General features: G+C 31.5%; 1 protein-coding gene across 1 annotated transcript; it reads left to right on the forward strand.

Moving 5' to 3' along the window:
- The first annotated feature begins 3,982 nt into the window (after positions 1-3,982).
- LOC120085439 (protein Jade-1) lies at positions 3,983-6,476 on the forward strand. The gene is made up of 2 exons (XM_039041399.1): positions 3,983-5,128; positions 6,217-6,476. The coding sequence occupies exons 1-2, from the start codon at positions 4,181-4,183 to the stop codon at positions 6,268-6,270; spliced, it is 1,002 nt and encodes a 333-aa protein (XP_038897327.1). The 5' UTR covers positions 3,983-4,180; the 3' UTR covers positions 6,271-6,476.
- Positions 6,477-14,055: the final 7,579 nt, after the last annotated feature.

Raw genomic sequence — 14,055 nt, forward strand, 5'->3', positions numbered from 1 at the left:
AAATTATCTATTTACCCCTACTTCGGGGAAGGAGTCAATTCCGTCTTGTGTAATTGAGTTTCCAGCTCCCCAATCAGACAAATCCTAAAAAAGGTAGGCTTGTTGAGTTGGCAATTTGGCCACTCTCACCCATACTAATCAAAGGACCGCCCTCATAGGCAGGAGTTCCCAAAACACTCAAGATTAAGGTCATGTCACCTATGGTCGTTTTAGTGAAATGTAAGTCTCAATTATCAACGATGTTATATAAAGAGACTAATCATCTCGTGGTCTGGTCTTATACAAACTCTTTGTATAGGACACCCCCGCTCGCATGTCTCCACATGAATGGTCAAGATCAGACCATCTGTAGTAGTTCACAACACTTGTAAACCTCTACAAAGCGGGTCGTATTCGTAGTGTCACCAAGATAAGATATCTCTCCTTAATCCGTATACTACAGACCTTTTAGGTTATTACTTAAGACATGATCCACTTGTATATCTCATATACATACTTAAGTTAACATACAATAACCACAGATATTTGTTTATTGGATATGAGTAAATGCAAATAAAATAACTCTTATTTTATTAATAACAATGTGTACAAAACTGTTTACAAACTATGAGATTTCGGGAGAATTAGGACACCAATCCCAACAAATGTATTAGATACATTATAATATAAATTATTTTGAGAGGAATTTGAATATGATTCAAATACTAATTATATATATGAGGTTCATCTAATTAAATTTAATTTAAATATGATTTGTGTTAAATACCACAAATAGTTGAGATGAATTAAATATTTGAATATGATCCGAATATTAATTATATGGATGAGATTTATATAATTAAATTTTAATATAAATGTGATTTATATTAAATGTCATGCATAGTTGAGAGAAAAATAAAACTATAGGTTATATTGTATTTGATACAATATAAAATTATAGGTTATGTGTTATTGTATTTGATATAACATATATTATATATACAATAAGCTAGTTGTTATATATATTAATTTTAATTAAATTAAATTATATTTATTTTTAATTTAATTAAAGGGAGGGAGTTACAACCCCTCCCCTAATTTCTCTAAACAAGTCGTGCAAAAGTGGGATGGTTTTTTTTTTTTGAACGATTGATTGTGATCATTTTCCCCGGTCTCTCTATAGGTTAGAGAAGAGTTCTCTTTGAGAAAAGTTTTTTTTTTTTTTTCCTCTCTCTCATCCTCTCCTCTCCGTCTTCCAAGAATTCAAGCAAAGCCCACAACTCTTGCTTGAATTCATAATCTCAAGAGAATACAGAGGATTATCATGTGGTGGTGCCCAATTGGATTTTCAAATTGGAGACCAAAAAGTTCGTCATCCATATCAAAAGACCACAGAGAAGGGGCTTCAAGGGTAAGTGTTCTTCTCCCCTAATTCCTATGTAAAAACATGTTGTAAATTTTTGTTTATCAATGCATAATGTTTGTTTGATTCTATAATTTTATCAATTATATGAAACTAAAAATGGGAACGATCCCCACTTCCACTGTGAAACATTCGATGGTTTCCCTTCAACAAATTCCTTTGATTTCTTTATACTTCCATTCTCGTTAATCAATATAAATTATTCAGTGATATTTTCATCGTCTTCATACCCCTCTCTAATATGCTTTTTTTTTTTTAAAAAAAAAAAAAATATTACTTTCTTTTATTCTATTATGAGCTAATTCCTCCCTTGGGATTCAAATGCGTAATTACTCCGTAGAGAAAAATAAGCTTTTCATGCACAAAAAGTGCATGTGTTACTTTTATTGAATTTACTTCCGTTATCAGTTTAAATTGACCATCTAAATTAACATACAAAATTTGAGTTTAATACTGAAAGAGGTAAGCAAAATTTAGTTTTAATAAAAACAATATAAGAAAATAGCATAGATATAAACCTTTGTTTTTTACCCTAGACATAGGGTGAAACATTTAGAATCTTGGATGGTGTTTTATTCACCTAATTTCTCATTATTCATAGATATATAGGTTTAATGGTTTAGACTTTAAAAGATATTTCATCGAAGGTCTAATAGTTGTTTAACCCGGTTCACCATGTTTAAGTCTAGTCAAAGTTGTAAATGCGTGAAAGCAACATTTTTCAATCGAAAGCGTATGCATATTTGAGTCTCTCTTTTATCACTAGCATTTTAATATGTTTTCACAACAACCACTACTCTTAATTATTTTGTCTGTTACACTACAATTGTATTGTCGAAGAAAGTTTTGTTCACAATACAAATTTGTTTTAACCATTCCCTTGGTTTTAATATACGGAGTATCTCTTATATTATTTGTTGACAGTGTGTGCTTGTACTAAAGACTAAATACCATTTATTTTTTCTATAACATTAGGTTACATTTTGGTTACGCTCATCACTCACTTATTGTAAAAAAGAAAAAAAAATACAGAAAAATAATAGCTACCAATCAAAGTAAAGCATGAACTACAATGACAATCACAAATTCAAATGGATAAGATACTATTACCATATTAAAGTCTCCTCGCAATTATGAACTTAAAGAAAACCTATAATACCATTTTATTCTGGCAAAAATTTGTTCCATTAATCTTTGCACTTTTAATAAATCTTAAATTAATTTCTACTTGGTTTCTTGTGATTCTTTTTTCAAATATTTTTTACGATTTCTTAGTCTTTCCAATATAAATCTTAAAAACATATTCATATAATGTATATTTTTGGCATGAAACCCATTTTTATTAATTAACTAATTTTGGGAAAAAAATAAATTCGTAAATTCGAAGGACTAAATTCAAGAGTTATTAAAAGTATAGCGTCTAAAATTAGATGATTCCAAGAGTATAAGAGACCATAAGGGAAAATTGTTAGAAATAACCTATTTAAGTTTCCGCATTACAAAAGTAGCACTCTTTTTTAAAGTCATTAGAATAGTTTTTCGATTCATCTCGCCTGAGATTGGCCACCGAGTTTTAGTTAAAAAAAAATAATTTTTTCTAACTTATCGATTGTTTTGGGTCTTCTATTACACCGAGATTTGCTAGTTTTACAAATGTTATGTAATCCTTCCTAATCTTTTCAAGATTAAAAAATCACACTACTAAATATTACCCAAATTGGAGAATTTTATAAAGATAATTGGTAAATTATTTAGATAATCAGTAAATCAATTTAGAAATTCGTGTAATTATGTAGATTTTGATGTTAATCTCGGGCATACACTGAGATTCTATATATTTGGACTTTCTTGTTGAAACCCGAGCATAATTAGCACTAAAATTCGATATATTTGATCTTTTTCAAACTTTAAAAATGACAATACAATCACCTTGAATCGATTTGAAAAATCTATTTTGATAATTGGAAGAACCATTAGGAATTTTGGACATTCATATAATTGTGAAAACATAAATTATGCTAAAGATTTGAAAAATTATGTAATAATTTGATATAATATTTAGTAAAGATAATTGAATTTGGAGAAAATTTGAAAAGATATAAGATTTGGTTTAAAATTTAGGAATATTACTTACAAAATTAGCAAATATCGGTATCTATTCTAGCGAGATGTACCAACAAAATCCCAAAACAATCGATAAAGTAGAAAAAATTATTATCATTTAACTAAATCTCGACAGTTGATCTCGGATGAGATGAATCGAGAAAAAAATATTATATCGAGTTTTAAAAAGATTGCTAGTTTTATAATATGAAAACTTAAAAAAGATTATTTATGACAATTTTATGAGAATAAAGCATAAGCCTAAAAAACATAATTTAACCAAAAGTGCAAAATGATGGGCCTCCAATTCCGTTACCGGTGATATAGAAACCCGACCCGCTATACTTCGAAAAAAGAGCGGGAAATTGGCGCTTTTTTTTTTCCTCTTAACCGGAAAAATGGAAATTTCAACAAAAACGAAAATTCATTCAAAAGCAAAAAAATTGAATAACCATTTTTGGTTCTTCCCCGCCGGATTCATTCTCCAATCTCCCCATTTCAAAATTTTACCCAAAAAATTTCCACTTTTTTTCAGTTCGCGGGAACTCTGAATTCGAAAACCCTAACCCAAATTCTTACTAAAATGAGATTCGTCCCCAAATTTCCAACCCCATTCATTCACCTTCTTCTTCCTTGTTCGATTGTCGAAACCCCAACTCGAAGTTGCAGAGCAAAATGGATTCCCTCCATGGCTTACCTCCTCTCAAAAGGCTCAGAATCCTTCAAAAACAGGAAGAAAATCGGCAAAACGAGGATCAATCGCTTGATTCTTGTTCCCTCCCAGCGAAGAAGCGAAAGGAGTCTCGTGATTCTTCATTACTACTCATCCCTGAGGCTTCTCCTTACTGCTTGCCCACCAAGAAACGAGTGTGGGCTCTTCACCCTGATTTTCCCCCCGAGTCATTGGATCTCAATGTTGAATACAAGCCTTCTTTGGAGGAAGAATCGATATCGAAAACAGAACTAGAGATAGAGAAAAAGGAGAAGGAAGAGGATAAGGAAAGGGAGGTTTCTGATGTTGAAATGGAGATTCAAGCGACTGAAACAATCCAAGATGAAGAGGAAGATGATGGGATTCTCTGTGCGATTTGTCAAAGCACGGATGGGGATCCTTCAGATCCAATTGTGTTCTGCGATGGATGTGATTTGATGGTACACGCTTCATGTTATGGTAATCCTCTTGTGAAGAATGTACCAGAAGGAGATTGGTTCTGTATCCAATGCTTAGCTTCTTCGTCTTCCAAAACAGAGAAGAAGGTTTCAGAAACTCCATTTTCATGCTGTCTCTGTCCTCTGAAAGGAGGGGCTATGAAGCCGACGAACGATGGTCGATGGGCTCATATTGTTTGTGGGCTCTATGTTCCTGAGGTGTTCTTTGAGGACCCAGATGGGAGAGAAAGGATTGATTGCTCGAAGATTTTGAAGAGGAGATGGAATTCCAAATGTTATATCTGCAAAACTTCTAGAGGTTGTGCTATTGACTGCTCAGAGCCTAAATGCAGTTTGGCTTTTCATGTTACTTGTGGGTTGAAGGAGGATCTTTGTATTGAATATCAAGAAGGAAGAAGATCTGGTGCTATTGTAGCTGGGTTCTGCAGAAACCATACAGACTTGTGGAAGAAGGTAAATTCATGTTCTTTATCATTTGAGCTTAATATGTTCTGTTAATTAGTAGTGCTGCTGCACAGGAAAAACAACTTTGGTTTGACTAGAAGAAACTTGTCTATGTCTAAGGAGTTTCTATCAACTTTCTAACATAGTCTGTAGTCATTTGTCTATCTTTATTGCATTTAATAGCAACGTGAATTCGCATCAACAAATAGAAACAAGCTCTTAATAATCGTTGGGTAGGTAAATTAAGAAGCATAAACACTTTAGTTTGACTAGTGTTTTTTAGTTTGACACATGCTGGACACTTGGACACTTCTACACTTGTTATATACATATCAAGCGCAACAATTCTATTAGACATGCATACAACAGTTGTTGAGTAGACTAAAAATGTATATATATGACATTGATAATAACTTTTGAGTGTGAAATATGTCAAACTGAGTTTTTTTGTTTTAATTTTTTTTCTTTAAAGTTTATAAATACATTGACCCATTCACTTTTAATTTTCTTTTGGTATAATAATGATATAAATATTTTAAAATGTATATTTTAATACATTTATCTTTATTGTGTTGTGTCTTAGATTTTTAAAATATGGTGTATTGTCATGTTCGTGTCGTGTCGTATCCATGTCTTGTAGTTATATTTGTGTTTCTTAGTAGGTTTGGCTTGGCTAGGGTTCTTAGAATGACTCTTCTTCCATAGGCCATAACATAGGAGATTAGGAGTTGTGTTTGAAATTTTGTTAAGAAAAGTACTTGTCTATGTCACAGGAGTTCTTATAGACTTTTTAATGTGAGCTGTACGGCTTTACCTGCTTTGGTTGCATTTAATATTTAAATGAATGCTGCAAATATCTTTTGACTTCCTAAAATCACTCACACCAAGAAGTCAAATGGAGCTTTGACTAATTGATGTACAAGTATTGTTTTATAAGGGAAAACAAACTCGGATTTTTTTCTTTTTGAAACTTTTTACCTGTATTATCTTTGGAGGAGAAGATGATGAAAATATTTGACACATATGAAAATTTTGGTCATTAACTCATTGTAATTTGGTTTAAGGATTTGAATGGTGTTTACCTCTTGTGCTTGCAGCAACAACTAACAGGGAAATTCAAGATTGTGGCTAGAGATGAAGGTAAGTTGTAGTTGCTGCACATAGCTGCTGAGAAATCAGCAAATCAGCTTGCTCTAAATTTAGGATTCAATGTTTAGATAATTATTTCAGTTAATGTTTTCTGTCTGTGTAATTTTGTTGTTAGAAGTAATAAACTAGTATTGTAATTCCTTTTATCATAGAATCCCTATCAGGAGTTGTTGAATAGTTGGGTCAAATCAATATGATTGTTGTAGAATGTGGATGGCTTCACTTTGATATTGAGTAAATGAGTTGAAGTACATTTTCTTTAAATTAGTGTAAGTTCTATATGTCAAAGGTTACAACTTACCAGGGCTCCTAAAGATTAATGGGGTTATATTCCATAGTTGCAACTTCAAGTTTCATAATTTAATTTGTTAAGGTATTGTACAATGGTTCTATGTTTGAATTTGGTTAAATTGCAAATTTGGTATTTATAATTTCAACTTTGAAGAAAGTTAAAATTTAGTATTTATGGTTTAATAAAACTAGAAATATTTATGATAATTTTATCAAATCATAGTGATTATATATAAGGTTTTATTAAACTATAGAGACAATGTATGAGGTTTTATCAAATCATAGAGAATAAAATCTAACTTTTAAAATTATAAGATTAAATTTTATCTTTCTCCAAATTATAGGGATAAAATTGTAATTTAACCTTTGAATTTTTTACCCATATTGTTGAATTAAAAAAGGTTGATTAGTTTTAATTTCTCAATTTAGATTTGGATTTTAAAACCAACTAGTCATTTATAAGACTTGTATGCAGCTAAAGAAAATTTAAATAATATAATATTTTGGTTAAAATACCATGTCTACTTTGTACTCTCATCAAACATTTAAATTTATTTCTTATACTTTCTGTAAATTTAGAATTAGTCCTTATTATTTTATTTTAGTACAATATGAATAAGGGATTTGAAACATAGACTTCTTGATCACTAACATTTCTATGCCAAATTGATTAGACTTGTTTTGGTTCTTATTAATTTGAAATTAATTCTTATTTAATTTTGAAAATAATAATAATAATAATAAATATAATAATAATATTCATTTAAAAAAGGCATAATTTATGGAGATTAATTGTTCTTAGAAAAATAAATCTTAAACTAAAACTGATTTTAATATTTATTAAAAGTATAATAATTAAAATTAGATATGTGAAGGTATAAAAACTAAAATAGAATAAGTATCCAACTATATTTTAATCCAACATTTATAGATGGTATTTTTTAAAACTTATTTATTTATGTAATTTTGTAGCACATGTGATGTGAGTGGGTAGGTTTGGTGAGTGAAGATAATCTTCTTTTTCTATCTTTTTTTCTTAAAAGAATTAGGTTTTTGAAAGTGATTTTGAGAATAATCTTGAAAATGAAACAAGGAACATTGGGTTGCAGCCATTGTTTAAGGGTGACCAGAGGCTGAGTTGGTTATTATATCAAGAGGGTGTTTGATAAATGGGTGTGAGTTATTGAGTTGGGTAGATATTTATTACCCATGTTTGTTAAGTCCATAAAAAAAATTTATAGGTTCCTTTTTACCCATTCAAAACTCTCTTTTTTTATCCCTCAAAACTAGGACCTTTTAATTATATTAGAGAAATATTAGACATTTTATATTAAAGAAATATTGTTGTTTTGCTAGAAGTTGAATGTTGAGGATTCGATTAATGTAGAGGTCGAACGTCGAGAACTCAACAAACAAAAAAAACTTGGAAACAATATGTATATCAGAGTTGTCAAAGGTTGAAGTTTCGACATATATAACTTGACAAACAAAGAAAAACTTAGAAACAATATATATAAAGGGTTGTCGAAGGTTGAAGTTTCGATATAAATAAGTCGAAACTTCAACCCTCGACAAGTGAAATCTCGCTAATTTTGTGATGAGGATCTCGCTCTAGAGCTAAATCTCGCAAATTTTGTGATGAGGATCTCACTATAGAGGTAAATCTCGCTAATTTTGTGATGAGGATCTCGCTCTAGAAGAAAATCTCGCTAGAAATGTGGGTTGAATCTCACTAATTTTGTGATGAGGATCTCGCTCTAGAAGTAAATCTGGCTAGAAATGTGGGTTGAATCTCGCTAATTTTGTGATGAGGATCTCGCTCTAGAAGGAAATCTCGCTAGAAATGTGGGCTGAATCTTGCTAATTTTGTGATGAGGATCTCGCTCTAGAAGAAAATCTCGCTAGAAATGAGGATCTCGCTCATGAAGATCCTCATGAGTGAGATCCTCCTCATGAGTGAGATCCTCATTGTTTTTTTTATTTTTTTTATGGAAATATATTATTTTTATTTACTCGACTTTACTATTTGTAATTACTACTTTACTACCAACGTGGCTACTACCAACGTGGCTGCTACTTACTTTCAACTAACATTCAAATTAATTTCACTCTTTAATTAATGAGATTAAATTAATTTCACTCTTTAATAAATACACCCAACTCTCTCCAACAATCACTTCTTTCTTCGATGCACCCAACTCTCCCCAACAACCACTTCTTTCTTCTTTCTCCCCCTTCTATTTATAGATGACTTCCCACTCATACGTTTTATATTTCCACTGTCTTTCTCCACTATATTTCTACTGTCTTTTTCCACATTTTATATCTCCACTGTCTTTTTCCACGTTTTATATCTCCACTGTCTTTCTCCACTAAAAAAGGCATGCTTTTGTTGGTCACTCTTTGTTGGTTACTCCTTAGTTCAATATATTTTATTTTATTTTATTTCTAATCTAACTATCATTATTTTGTGTTTCTTGTAAGGTCCAAACTAATTGCACAAATCATTCCTAATTAGTTTGAGGAGGTTTGTTATTTTGAGATTCAGAGTATCTCTTTTTTTTTAGGATTCATTTTTTTTTTTTTTATGGAAATATGTTATTTGTTAATTGTTGGTCACATTTTTTTTTGAATACTAGTTCACAAATTTTTTTATTAATGGTTGGCGACATTATATTTTTTAATCTGAACTTCTCAAATTTTTGATGAATTATGGGTGAAATAGTACTCTTATGTAACTTTTTTTTATCTAATAATACGTTCATTTCAATTCTTTTTTTTTTTTTTTAGCTTCAATAAGAACATATTCTATACATTTTGGTGTGTTATTATCAAGCTAGTTTCAGGATTATTTTAGTATGTCTTACTATCGTTTCACAATCAAAATTGATTTTTTTTTTAAAATTATGTAATTGTAATGAAACGATGGTATTAATATTATAACCAACGTTTAATTTTTGAAAAATATAGTTTTAATCGGTGACATAAGAAATAAAAAAATATTGCACACCAATTTCATACAATCGGTTCACCAAGTTTTGAAAGAATATGGAAAATTGCATCTTTTTTTTTTATATACATCGTTTTAACACATCTTTCGGTGAAAATTTGTTGTCCTAGGAACTAGGAGTATGATCAGTTTTTAGAAGCTGATACAAATTGTTCATAAACCAATCTAGGGAAAAAAATAAGAAGAATAAGAAAGAGAGGAAAAAAAAAAACCCACTAGGCCCTTAAAAAGACTTAACTAAAATACCCTCAACCCTATCCTTAAAAAAAAAACCCACCAAACCCTTGAAAACATGTATTTTTAGATTATTATAGATACATTGGGAAATATGACATCGTTTGCTATTCTTTCTTAATCATGAAACATAATCCGCCAAATACCTTACTCTTTCAGGAACAACTTGTGTATCCTTTTCCTTATAAAGATGGATACTGTTGAAGACCTCTTTTCGATCATGAGAATTATTTCGCACTCTCAAATACAGTTGTTCATAACACTAACCACGTTATTGAACAACTATCGAAGGATAGAGAGACAACCGACATATGCTAGACACTGCATAGGCAGTTGACCTTCTTTCGCCTAATTTACGAGAGTGACTTGGCATGTCGTGAAAGCACCCGAATAGATAGACGTATCTTTACGATTCTATGTAATATACTACGGTCGACTGGTTGTTTGGAACCAACAAGATGTATGGACGTTAAAGAGATGGTTGTGATATTCCTACACATTCTTGCACACGATGTCAAGAATCGAGTGGTACGCAGAAAATTTTCGAGGTCTGGTGAGAGTTTCGAGATATTTCAACGCAGTTCTTAGGGCAGTCTTACAACTTCACACTGTTTTGTTAAGAAAACCAGAATCGATCAAAAATACATGTACTGATGGAAGATGGAAGTGGTTTCGGGTACAAAAAGTACTCAGTTTTTTATATGAATACGTCATAAATATGCATGCAACGATAGATTTTTTTTTTTTTCTTTTAAATTCATTCTGATCACTTGAGAGAAACAGAATTGTCTAGGTGTGCTAGACGGCACATACATTAAAGTGAATGTTAGTGTCATCGATCGACCTCGATATAGGACGAGAAAAGGAGAGATTGCCACAAACGTTCTTGTGGTGTGTGATCAAAATGGGGAGTTCATCTTCGTTTTGCCAGGGTGGGAAGGGTTTGCAGCCGATTCAAGGGTTCTTAGGGATGCGGTTTCGCGAGCGTACTGATTGAGGGTTCCAAAGAGTATTATAATAACCGTATATGTTATTTAAACATGCGTACATGCCACAACACATGTGCATGAAATTTCGAAATGTGTATAGGATACTATTACCTATGTGATGTTGGATACCCCAACGCTGAAGGATTCTTGGTGCCATATAGAGGGGAACGATACCATCTCTCCAATTGGCATGGAGCAGGAAACGCACCGACAACTGCAAGAGAATTTTTCAACATGAAACATTCTTCAGCAAGGAACGTTATTGAGCGAGCGTTTGGGTTGCTAAAGGGGTGGTGGGCTATTCTTAGGGGAAAATCATTCTACCCAATATAAGTTCAATGTTGAATAATAACTGCATGTTGCCTTATTCACAACTTGATCACAAGGGAGATGGGAATCAGTGCAATGCTTGACGTGCCCGATGAGGAGAATTTTGCATCAGTTGGTCTTGATGGGGATCGAATTGAATTTGTTGAATCATCGGAGAAATGGACCAAGTTCAGGGATGACTTAGCGGTTGAAATGTTTACTCAATGGCAAAGAGCTTGATTATTCAATGTTCATTGCTTACTTTTCTTTTACTACTGAATGGAATTTAATTATGGAACATTCCAAGTATGCCGTAAAAATGTTTTGTGCCAAGACTCTGTGTGTGAACAAGTTAAATTGGAATATATAATTTCAGCAGTTTATCCTTTGTTTGTGCACGTGTTTAATTTATAGCATCTTTTCATTCAAGAAACGTATGCATGCAGCATAATGGCAGGTAATGGTAAGAGGCTAAAACACGTATGGTCGAAGGTGGAGGACGCTAAGTTAGTGAGAGCTCTATTGTATTTGGTGGAGACCGGTTGGAGGTCCGACAATGGACGTTTCGACCAGGATACCTACAACACTTTGAGCAAATTCTGCATGAGAAAGTGCTCGGTTGCGCACTGAATCAAAACACCATTGAGTGCAAGGTGAGGAGTCTGAAGAAACATACAACGCAGTATCAGAGATGTTAAGTCAATTAGGGTTCGTTAACGAGGAGTTTAAATGTGTCCAGGTCGAGAGGGAGATTTTCAATCTTTGGGTTCGGGTAAGATTCTAGAAAAAAAAATGTACGGGTATGTTGTTAATATAATAATACTAATAATGTATATATGTATCAATGCAGAGTCCCCCCAATGCAAAGGGAATATGGAACAAACTATTCCCATATTACGATGACCTTTTCACCGTATTTGGAAAGACAGGGCAGTGGGGCAATCAAGTGAGGACCCATACATGATGGCGACGAATGCATTCAGAGAGTTTGAAGATGAGATTCGACTTGGATCACAAGACTGTCACACCCCTGAGGTTTGCCAGACAGAATCACCATAAATCAAAGTGAAATAGATGAAGAGCCAGCAGAGCAATCTACAGGTAGAGCGAGTATACCTACCGAGTCATCTTGAGACAGTAAAGAGAAGAGGCCATCATTCCAGCTGAAATGATCGACATCATGAGATCGACTATTGAAATGCAGAGCACACACATGGGTAGACTTGCACGTCGTGCAAAAGGAGAAGTATGAGCTGGAGTGTCGCGTCGGAAGGAAGTAGTAAAAACCATATACAGCATTGATGGCCTGGATGAGGATGATCAGGTCACCCTTATTGACCTCATTGTCACAGACATTCAGAAGGCAGATTACTTCCTTGCAGTACCAGAACACGCATGGAAGCGGTACTGCCTTCGTCTACTAGGAAGAAACATGTAGATTGACCACACCCCTATATTTTGTTTATAGTTCTTTTGGATAACAGCAAATGGACAATGGACTGTCATGTCGATAAGAATGATAACTTTTGCATACTTGAAAACATGTAATTTTTGTGTTTGTAAATATAACTAATATTATAAGTATCGAAAAGAACATATATTTTTTGAATTTTTTTGGATATATATACATACAAACATTCAATATGAAATATATATACCTTCAATATATATACAAACATTCAATATACAATATACCAATTAATTGAGCAGAAATATGAAATATATTTTGTTGGTATGTTTTACTGATTGAAGAGAATTATAATTATTACAGTTTTTGAAAAGAATATATGAAAAATAATCTATTATGTTCTACAAATTGAGAAAAAAATTGAGATTGTCCAGTTTATGTCATAAATGATTTAAGAAAATACGTGTATATTTGAAAATTAATCAACAATAGCAAAGCATAAAACTAAAAAATAAAAGAATGAAATAAAAAACAAACAGAAAAAAAATAGAACTAATATCATTAAAAAAAAATCCATCAGATCCTCAAACTCAACTCAACTCTGCACAATAAATACAGAAAATTTAACTCCCCAGATAATTTAACTCTCTAGATAATAATTACCAACTTAACTCAACTCAACTCTCTACTTTTATCACATACCAAACACACCCTAAGTGATTATTATAATTTGTGGGCTTTATAATAATTTGTTTATAATAGTCTTGTATTTGTGATGCATATTATTTTAGTTTGGATTATAACAGTCTATGATTATGGTGCATGCTATTTTAGTATGAATAGGAAATAGTAAACACAGTTAACAAAAGAGAACGCATAGGAAATAATAAATATCGTAGCAATTAGTAAATATGACAATAAAGAGAAATTTAAAATAATAATACTGTAGTTAATTCTAGATTATAATAATTGAAAACATCACTCAATGTAATAACTTACTCCATTATTTGAAGTTGGTGGCTCAAATGTCTCTTTAAAATTTATCATAAAGTACACATTATAGTAACCTGACGACAATGGCCAAATTGCTGATAATGTTATGTTAAAAAAATATTTATTTTAAAATAATAGTAATAATCAACAAATTAATTAAGACATATCAGCAAAAGAGAAAAAAAATGAAACTATATGCAGTAAATATATATTTATCATTAAATTAATGAAAGTTGAAAAAAAAGGAAAAGATACTTTCTTTTTCTTTCCTACTCTTTTGGTGAATTTTCAGTGACCATTAATTTGATCTCCAAACATTTCAAAATGTATAAAAGGATACACCTTACATTTTAGAAAATTATAAAACAATTAAAGTAAAATTTTATCATAACAACTAGTATATGATAGTGTGTTAAACTCTCATTTGTACTAAAAAAATTCTTAAATTCTACTATTTGTTTTTTAAATATCAATAAATTTTCAAAAATTGCAATATTACTTTTCAATTTTTATAAATGTTTCAAAACTAGCCTTGAAATTAAACTCTATTACA

The sequence above is a fragment of the Benincasa hispida genome, chromosome 9, assembly GCF_009727055.1.
Source record: "Benincasa hispida cultivar B227 chromosome 9, ASM972705v1, whole genome shotgun sequence".
NCBI lineage: Eukaryota > Viridiplantae > Streptophyta > Magnoliopsida > Cucurbitales > Cucurbitaceae > Benincasa > Benincasa hispida.

Bases quoted from the DNA above. Each gene is read 5' to 3' on its own strand.
- LOC120085439 (XM_039041399.1), top strand. From the start codon at position 4,181: ATGGATTCCCTCCATGGCTTACCTCCTCTCAAAAGGCTCAGAATCCTT. The intron at 5,129-6,216 runs GTAAATTCATGT...TTGTGCTTGCAG, and splicing joins ATACAGACTTGTGGAAGAAG to CAACAACTAACAGGGAAATT.